General features: G+C 39.2%; 1 protein-coding gene across 2 annotated transcripts; it reads left to right on the forward strand.

Annotated features, from left to right (window-relative positions):
* The first annotated feature begins 2,425 nt into the window (after positions 1–2,425).
* LOC113685857 (solute carrier family 22 member 15) lies at positions 2,426–9,871 on the forward strand. Of its 2 annotated transcripts, none has more exons than XM_089201911.1 (11): positions 2,426–2,556; positions 2,823–2,914; positions 3,737–4,020; positions 4,264–4,492; positions 5,093–5,291; positions 6,123–6,338; positions 7,061–7,195; positions 7,499–7,596; positions 7,936–8,047; positions 8,759–8,831; positions 9,299–9,871. In XM_089201911.1, the coding sequence occupies exons 3-11, from the start codon at positions 3,739–3,741 to the stop codon at positions 9,503–9,505; spliced, it is 1,551 nt and encodes a 516-aa protein (XP_089058037.1). In that variant the 5' UTR covers positions 2,426–2,556; positions 2,823–2,914; positions 3,737–3,738; the 3' UTR covers positions 9,506–9,871. The 2 variants fall into 2 exon arrangements, with proteins under 2 accessions (XP_089058037.1, XP_089058036.1); XM_089201910.1 differs by lacking the exon at positions 2,426–2,556 and having other exon boundaries at positions 2,563–2,914; positions 9,299–9,549; positions 9,640–9,871.
* Positions 9,872–9,971: the final 100 nt, after the last annotated feature.

Consider the following 9,971-nt stretch of genomic DNA (forward strand, 5'->3'; position numbering starts at 1 on the left):
TGGTGGCTCCAGCTGATGCAGGTTGCACATTTGCAGTTCCGTCACTTGATCCATTCATCAAGCACTTTCAGATCAGATCTTCCTATCGCCTTCAGCTTGTTACAAAGTTTGTCAATTGAGACTGTGTTTGCCCAGTCAATGAGTTGGGCCTCTGTTAGATCTTTCCCGATTGGAAATACAAGATTTTCTCCACGTCATATCCCATTTCGCTGGCGAGATCTTTGTAATCTCCTCCTAATTGGCGCAAGGGATCTAATTTAATGATCAATTCTCTCCACACTTTGTACGGCAGAATGGTGACGACGTTCTTAGTTATGCAATCATCAACCGGCTCAGGAACTCTAGGTGGCGTAGTACCTGGTCATAAGTGAAACATAAATTACGATTCATTGATAGCTATTTCTAAACCACGTTCGCCGTCTCGTGTTTTTTTTTCCTCATATCGACTTCTAGCTTGTTATTGCTGACTGAACTCTGAGGGAAACATATGGTCAAATGGATCATGCCTGATGTTGTTTCATGGGTAAGTATTTTCCTTTCTTTTTTTTCTTCCGTCCATATGTCATAGTTGCCGACCAGGAAAGAATAAGATGCTTTACGATGGAGGGAGGAAGAAGCTCGAAAAACCAAATAAGCAGTCAAACCGGGGACCCGTTTCTAGAAATTTCTGGTAACTTAACGGGCCCGAAGGCATAATTTAAAACAATTAAAATTTAAAAAATAGAGAAACTGGTTCTGGCATTCTAACTAATCCATTTTTGTTTCTCTACCTGACAGTTTTATTGTATAATTTAGTCCAATTCGGTCTGTAATCATACGAGTGATTAACAAAATCGGACGACCGCAAAGCGGAAGTCTGACTTGACAATCATGAACAGACAGAATTGAACGACACAAAAAGAATATGTTTTAAAACAAAATAAACATATATATACAAAATAAACATATATTAATCGCTCAGCCGAATAAAGCATATAAAACAACTTCGTAACGCACTTACTGCATGTTCGAAAGTTGATTGGTCAGGTTGCGGAAATCCATGTCTTAGTGTTTCTCCCTCTGCTTCTCTATCTGCTGCTTGTACCAGTTCACTGTTTGTACTTCCACTGTGGCCTGAATTTTCAGGATCTGGTTTCGAGGTTGCTTATGGGTTTCTTTCATTTGCGTGTCAATGTCAGATAGTTTTATGTGATCAATTTCTTGGGAATACAGCAAAAGCATTGTCCAAGTATCGGCTTTGTTCTTGGTTCTTCTTTTGCCGTTTCGTTCTCCTTTTATTTGCTTCCACAACATCCCAGTCTTATGGATCAGTTTCTTTGCGACACAAACGAAGACAGATTCTTCAAAACGATCGCTCGATCGTTAGCTTGAACTATAGCCGACTCAGTTCTTATAACTCCTCTCTGTCTTCTTCCATTCTCACAAAAGATCCCGTTGAAAAGGTATGATCGTCACCATCAACCATTTGAAGGAGTAAAGTTTGAGCAGGAGTTCTTTGAGCTCTGAAGGGAGCTCCTGGTCCAAACATTTGAACATTTCCCCCCGCCATTTTCGCATTTGGATTCATGCTTCTTTCTTTTCAAGCGCAATTTACAAGTTCTCTTTTAGATTTACGCGTGTTCAATTACATGTCAGGTTATAGACTATTAGTTACAGCTGCAAGTGACTGCATTTTTCGATCATGGCAACCATTGTTAAGATTTCAATCCTTCAAGTTTACAACTTTTTGTCCTTCAATAAGAACACAAAAACGCCCATACGCAGAGAAGACGTGTATCTTTAGTAAGCTGCTTCAGTAATGAGTGCAATGATTGCTGCTCATTTTTGAAGAAAAGTGAGACCGAATCAATGTCTCCTCTCATGCTAAAAGTTCCCAAAAAGGCCAATTTTGGAAAGTCTACTGCTGCTTCTTCTTCAATCTTCCTAAGGTATGATAATAAAGGAAAATCTGTTTCACTATTTTAGCAAAGGTTTTTTCAAGTACTGCGAAATTACTATTTTAGTCAGCCAAATTCGCCGAGTTTTGCCCTTTTTTCTCTAATTGTGGCGGTTTCACTAAGCTTTCAAGCTTGAATTGCTACAAATCTGTCTCAATGCCAATGTAATACTTACTACTAAATTATGAAAAATGAACGTATATGCCTCATCAATGTTGCACAATGCTGCAAGATCCTCTTAAGCCGATTAACAAAAGACAAAAGCCCCAAAAAGAACAAGCGATACGGATATTTGATTCCCACAACAAAGACTGTAAAAGGATCGATTCTAAAATAAAACACCAGCCAAGAACACGTCGAGTGATTCACGGAGTCGAAGCGAGAGAGAAAATTCATTTAAGGAGGGGAGAGAAAGTAAAAATTTGTTTGTCCAAACTACGCTCTTTAGGCCTACCCTGGGACCTTAAGTCGCCGATTGGAGTGGAGTGGATAGGTTCAATTGGGAAGGGTGGAACCCTTATGACATTGCGTAACCAATAGCAACCCACGGAAACTTAAGGAGACTTAGGGTGACTTTAGATGACTTTAGGCGACGTAAGGCGACTTAAGGCGACTTAAGGTACTTGGAATTTCATGTCGTTGTGATTGTATGTGTTTTTGGCTATTGGTGTTTTCTTTCGGAACCAGTACAGGGACTGAGTCTATCAACACGGTTTCAACATTTACTTTTTTCAAGTCCTGTGTCCTCTTCCTTCGCTGTGAAGTGCTAACAATTTAGTTCTAATATTGTTTTCGTAAACAATAAGCCAGAAGGACATATTTGAATAATAACACAAGGTTCGTTAGACGCCTTGACGCTCACGGCATAATTATCTTCAAAACTAGGAAATCTTAGATCAACCTGAGCCATCAAAGCTGTAATCATCTACAACGCGGACCAGGATTATCACACAGGCGGAAGAATCTTTATAAATGAGGTGAGCACAATAAACTGAACACTTCTTGCTCAAGGGCACTTGTCGTTGTGCAGTCTCATATCATACTTGCCGCAGGATCGAAACATAACCCTGTTGGCTCTGAGCGAAAACGAAGTGGTCGAGCAAGATTAAAATGGAAATGTTTAACCTTTCTTCCTTGAGCTAACTTAAGAGATGCACACCGAGATTACACGTATGCTTTTAGTGATCAGAGCCACAAAAATGTTATTTCTGATTTTTCTTTTGTAAATGGAGCTAGTGCATATTGTTATATGTGCTGGCAAACTCATTTTAGAGAACACAGGCTACTTTTACTGGAGCTGTAGTTTTATTGTTTGCCAAAGTATGCAGCCCTCGACCCTCAGTTATTCCACCGATCTAGAAGGGCAGCGAAATGATAACCAAATGGTTTCAGTCACTCATACCACTCATTTAGTAGCCTGCAGGGCTAAACTGCAGAATACTCTGCCACTCATTTACATGTCATTGAATAGGAATAGCGTCTATTGTATTATGTCTCGTCCTTGAAAGCTTCACGTCACATGTAAATGAGATGAATCAAAGTGGCAGGGTATTCTGCAGTTACTCCGCCTGCAGTGCAGGCGTCTTATTATGGCGAGCTGACGTTATAGGCAAGCGATTGTTTATCCGACCGGCCATGAACAAATGTAATTTGCTCTGCTTCCCACACGTAGGTTAGATATCATCGACAATGTTCAATCCTACTGATAATCGACCTCGATCTTTGGCTAAATCTTAGAAAACTAGAAAATATGTTTGAAGTGCACTCGATGTAAATGCATACTAATTTTTACCTTTTAGAAATGACGATAACCACTGACGAGGTCTTAGAACAGATTGGTAGCTTCGGTCGCTACCAAATTTTCCTCAGCATATTTTTCAATCTTGCCTATGCATTATGGTGGGCCATTCCTGTAATGACTTCTGTCTTTATCGCATCGGAGCCCGGCTGGCAGTGCAAAAATATATCGACTTGCCCCTATACGGACACCATAAGTCTTGGAGACACGAGGTACAAGTACCGATGTAATATTCCAAGGGAAGATTGGAAATTTGCGAACGATTTCACTTCTATTGTCACTGAGGTAAACACGAGAAATTGAATTTTATCACCCTAAGAAACTTGCTAATTTGATTTGGAGTCCTAGTTCTATCTGATGTTGATTGCCAAACGAAATTTAAACTCATTTTGTTGTAAAGGCAACTTTACATCAAAGGAAAGCCTGAAAGAACTAAGAAAAAAAAATTGTATCTGTCGATGAGTATTTGGTAACATCCATCAACAGTGAATTTCTTCTAATATGAGTAGGTCTTTTTAAACTTAACAGTTCGACCTGGTTTGTGAACGCGGGTCTTTGGGGTTTGTTTCCACCTCTACGATCTTTGCCGGATTTTTCATCGGAAGTATCCTTGTGAGCACCTTTTCTGACAGGTTTGGCAGGAAACGCCCACTTTTCCTCTGCGGTTTTATTTGCTGCGTAGTTCATCTCATCTCAGCCTTCTCTCCTGCATTCTGGTTTTTTGCACTTTGTCGTAGCATTGTTGGATTCATGATTGGTAAGTTCAGACAAGAAAGGATCATCTCTTCGTAATGAAACAAATGAAACAGGAACCATAGTGAAATTTTGTGGTAATAAAACAAACAAAAATTCTAATTTTTTTGTGGAGAGGACCAGTGTGGTTACGCTGGACTTTTCTCGTAGAGGCGCTGTCTGTATATTTTTTATAACAATGGCTGGGAAGTTGTATTACAAGAAGAAGTCAAATTCTGGAAAGATTCCAAGTCAGAAGAGCAATGCAAAGGCTCGTACTTCTACAGTTAATAAACTTAGGTATTTTAGAGCAATTTTTGATTGAATCTCATAAAACCAAAACCAAAGTAACCACAACAGCCAATCAGAAGAAGGGAAAATACCTATAACACCCAATGAGAAGTCAAACTCAAAACAACCAAACTGCTTAAAGCGCGGGAAAACGCGTGCGACCAAGTCGTGATAAGTTTTATTCTTGCCTCTAATTGGTTGAAAAAGTGGCGCGAGTTTTCTTTCCGGACCTATCACAGAGCAAAGTAAATAAAAATCAGTTCGATCTTGGATTACTTGCGACACTCTTTTGAAAATTGCTCTGGCATCAACAAGCTGGTTTTCGTTTATGCAGGTGCTTACAGCATTCCATTGTTCGTGTTGACTTCGGAGTTTTCGGGAATTCGCCACAGAGGTGTAGCAGGAGGCCTGGTGTGGATTGGATTCCTTCTGTTCTCCATGATCTTAGCAGGGGTAGCATATGCTATTAGAGACTGGCGTCAGCTCATTATATGTACTGGAGTTCCTGGCATATTCCTTACGGCTGGATACTTGTGAGTAAACAGAACCTTCCATGGCACTTAATGATAAATACTATGCAATTTTTTGGGTGAAAATTACAGTCCACTCCCCTGAGCTTGTGTTTGCAAGTCGCGTGATTTAATGGATATAGCCGTAGATTCAAAGATTGCTGCGAAAAAGAGAGAGTAACGTTTTTCAGTCTGTAAAATCAGAATACTCGGGAAAACGATAAATATCCAAGGAAAATCGATCCTTGTCATTTCCTTAGTACTCTTCCGATGTATGATAACATCACCGTACTCGTTCAAGAGCCATTGCCCATAGCATCTCTTTACCTGGTCCATTGATTGAAAAACAATGTCGTTTGCTCGGAATGCACGCGCTTATTCGCCTGATTACTTGATTTTTATACGTAGTACAGGATGCGCAGTGCGATACTAAGGAATCACCTCAACCGTTAGCTGTAAAATGACCAAAATGTTAACCTTCAGCCTTAAAGGCTATCGTCCCACACGCACCATCTCTTGAAGAGAAACGAACTGCTAATTACTTTTAATGGGGGTAAGATACAAAAATAAAAAAAAAACTACAATACTGCGTCGGTGGAGGCTATCAAAAGGTAATTTGGACGACTGAGTTAATAATCTGAATTGGCCATCGTATAGTTGTCTGGTTCTAATGCTGACGATTTGCTCCGATGAAGGGCTAACGCTCGAATCGTCGGCTTTAGAATCTCTCTTCGGTGGTCAATCCACATTATCAACTCAGCTGATAAAACCAAATTACCTAGCTAAAGTTTTTATCTCAAATCATCAATAGGACTCATCTTCATTGATTTTTGGGTTAACATTATCGCCCTTCAGTTTCATCCCAGAGTCTGTCCGCTGGTTGCTAAAAAAAGGTCGAGAGGATCAGGCCAGGGTAATCCTATGTAAAGTAGCTGAGGTGAATGGAAAAGAAATGCCTACTAAATCACTGGAATTATCACAAGAAGAGCAGAATGAGAGGCTTGGTGACTTCCGAGATTTGTTTGTGTCACGAAAAATGATACACAAGACGTTATGCTCTTGGTTAATGTGGTAAGTCGTGAAGTGGCCGCTCCCTTTTGTGATCTTACGAGACTCGCTTTGGTGCCCAACCCAAAGAGACAAAGTTTAGTTGTCTTTTCATTTGGTTGAACCAAGTTGTTTACACGAGATAATCAACAGAAATTTTGCTTATGCTGTGCTTCTAAATTGCGAAGTAATGATAATTGTCACGCAAGAGGGAGGGGGAGGCAAGGTAATGGCAGCCGCCGTTGTATAAGTCTATTTTATTCTCATTTTGTTCCGAAGATGACACATATTCATAGTACTGGGAGATCCCATAAAGCTTATAGGAACTGATGGAATGTCCTCTGAGAAGCAACGTAAGACGCTACATACAACAAGATGAACAAACAAACAAACAAGTTAGCAATTAGACAAAGACAAAAATGAGCAAAATAATTGAAAAAGGAAAGCATCAAAGCCGGAAGGCAAACCTGTCTCCTTGCGAACTATTCATAATCCGTGGTTATAGTTCTTAAACCTTTTTATTTAATGGAATGTTGTGTTTTCATGTGAATTATGGGTACCATGAATATCCCAATTGAACCAAAGGTTTTTAATCTAAATAATCTATGAGTTTTTCAATTCAAATTATACCTGAAAACAGTTTTCATGATTACCTCCAGAAATATACCCTTTCAGTAATCGTTTTGGATTTATCTCCAATTTCCTAATTTCTCTTTCCCTTTTATCTTTTCTCTCGTCATGATCAGGTTCTCTGCATCTTTTATCAGCTGGGGCATAGCTTTCAGTGCTCCTTTTGTTGGGGGAAATATCTACATCAATGTCCTTATATCTAGTATAGCTGCATTGCCAGCATACCCAATAAGTGCTGCTTTGACAATGAAGTAAGTATTGCCATTGGATCCAAGAGACTTTATAGATCTGTTTCGTCTTATCTGTCTCTTTCATGTTTTTAAAAGTTTTTGATTTTCAAGATATCAATAATTGTTACAAAAATGGTTAGTTTACATGCAAAATATGTTAATAAGTCAAGAAAAATTTAAGTCTGCTGCCAGTTTTAGAAAAGGATGATTCAATCAAAATTGCGGTTAAGTGAAGCAGCTTAGAGATATTAAATTCAGTTTAACCATCGACATCCTTGTTCAGTTGTCGATTATGTTACTAATTTCCTGCTGTTATTTCAACAGGTTCGGTCGCAGAAAGACTATAGGAGTAACGTTTCTATTAGCTGCTGTCGGAGCAATCGGGACACTTCTATTGTCAGACAAAGCTGAAAACGATGAAGGTGAAGCACTCACAAATTGATTTACGAATAGGACCTATTTTGTAAATAATTAGCAATTAGAAATGTCTCTAAACCCTCCAAACTAACTAGCCATTTAGCTGACCAGTCGAATGTTCATGACACTGCACTGAGATGCGCACATCGTTTCGGATGGAAAATTCGTAAGTAGTTAGACTATTGGCTGAATTGTACGGCCATGAACCCTAACCATAGAAAACATTTTTTTTTTTTGACTCTTGAAAAAACCTCGAATGGGCTTCCTAAGCTTTTATCTGAGCGTAAACTTATAAAGAGTTCTGTTTGTTATTGCTAATCATTTAAAAATTTTTCCTTACCCAGGTTACATGGCTGGGAAAATCTTCATGTCCATGTTCGTTGCAAGGTTTAGCAATGAAATAGCCTTTTCATTGATTTACATTTACTCTGTTGAGTTGTTTCCAACAACCATAAGGTAGACTAGACTCAAATATCTATACTGTAAAAGATGGGATCTCTCGATACACTTTTAAGGGCGTCCGTCATTTTAATGCGATTTTAAAAGTAATCGTCCGTCTCAACTATAAGCATACTCGGTTTGTTTCAGCTGCCCATGCTAGTGGGCTTTCATCTGAAAAAAAAAGACAGACTTTCTAATGCCTTGTCTTTCTAGTGCCCAGTCCTCCACATTACAGCCGACAAAAAAACGCTAATATGACGCTTTTTACGTTACGTCACCATTTTCGTAAGCCTCCGTTCGCACCTTTCCACATCAGAGACGGAAAGTTTCGAAAACGACACATTTTCAAAAGGCTTTAATTTTGGAATCATTTTGTAGGTCAGTTTTTACCTTAAAAGTATTTCCAAGCGAAGTTGTGTGAATGAGGCAAAAATCTGTCTGGATTATGTGGCTGCGTTCTGGATGAACGCTTAAAATAATATTTTTGAGCTATCATAAGAATTGAATTCATCCAGACGATCCTTTAGATAAGGAGTTGCGAACGCGTGAAGTCAAGGAGCATAGGCCTGCTATCGGTAATAGTGAAAAGTTATTAACTTTAGCCTTGGACCTACTGTAAGTCTTTTCAATTGATCAAGAATGAATGACTCTTATCATAAAATCAGATTAACACGTTCAGTTATACAGTTTACCAGCATAATGAGATTTGTTTTGTCCTTCTTTTAGAAATATTGGAATGGGTACATCTACAGCTTCCGCCCGCGTAAGCGCTTTTGCCTCAGCTTATGCTCCGCTCTTGGTAAATAATCAATTTATATTTCCTACATCCTATTACTATCATAAGTTTGGGTGGTTTGCTTCAGGTTTTTCGTTAAAGAAAACAAATAATCTCCCCAAACTTGGGACAAGCAAATTTTGCAAATGAAATAAACACACAAGGAGACAGACGCTCATTCAAAGGGGCAAGAAATTGTAAACAGACAGATTGACAAACTACGATCGTTCAGACAGATGGACCAACAGACTAACAGAATGGCAAATGACGCGTGTGCTGACAAACTTGTTGTTTCCTTCAGGTCTAAGACGGTATTAAACAACAACAAAAAAGAAATGAAATAAAATATTTGTAATTATCCCCACCTTCCCCTGGGCAGTCACCCATCACTGAAAGCTCCTTTCCCTCTGTCCTTTAGGTATCCACTGTGGAGAGATTCGACTGTAACAGCCTTAATTTAATATATACCCTGATCTATCTTCTTTCAACAGTTGATCGTTGATCGTTTTCTTCCCTATGGGATAATGGCTGGTCTGGCAATAGCAGCTGCTATTGGATGTATGACTTTACCGGAAACTCTCAATCAACCAACCATGGAGAGTTTGTATTCCGTTCAGAGTGAGCCTAAGAAGGGAGCAGATGAAAACAGAAACGAGGTTGTTCCTGAAAACGGAGGTGAAACGGTGGCTTCAATGTGAAAAAGCAGCTCCACAGGCACCAACAAGAAAGTTAATGCTTCTTCGAACCGTTGTGCCTTACTTCTAGCTGTAAGCTGTGTGCAAGAGACAAGGGCTGTAGTTATTTTTCTATAATCGTTAAATTGCTACGTAAAGAACTTTTCATAATGTTACCTTACTTTTACCAATTATTGCATTCGATCCTCATTACTTCGGAGACAGCGCAGTCATGCATGCCAGTATCAATCGAACGAATGGACCGTTCTTGTACATGACGTGAGGTTCGCGCTGGAGATTGGTCTCAACAAATATTGTTAGTCAATTGAAAAAACAAACAAAAAAACGTGCAACAATTAAAACAACAACGGTGACCACAAAACAAACAAATATAACGTAACTCTTCAATTTAGCGCCCTCCTTCCATAAAGTGCCCCCTCGCTAATAAACGCCCCCCTCGAATTTGGTTTTTGTTAATAACCGCCCCTAT

This window comes from Pocillopora damicornis, chromosome 3 (genome assembly GCF_964200805.1).
Source record: "Pocillopora damicornis chromosome 3, jaPocDami1.2, whole genome shotgun sequence".
In the NCBI taxonomy this organism is placed as follows: Eukaryota; Metazoa; Cnidaria; class Anthozoa; order Scleractinia; family Pocilloporidae; genus Pocillopora; species Pocillopora damicornis.

What these genes read in the sequence shown, in the direction of transcription:
- LOC113685857 (XM_089201911.1), top strand. Translation starts at nt 3,739, where the DNA reads ATGACGATAACCACTGACGAGGTCTTAGAACAGATTGGTAGCTTCGGT. An exon ending in TTCCTTACGGCTGGATACTT is followed by an intron (nt 5,292 to 6,122) that starts GTGAGTAAACAG and finishes ATCGCCCTTCAG; the next exon opens with TTTCATCCCAGAGTCTGTCC. An exon ending in CAAAGCTGAAAACGATGAAG is followed by an intron (nt 7,597 to 7,935) that starts GTGAAGCACTCA and finishes TTCCTTACCCAG; the next exon opens with GTTACATGGCTGGGAAAATC.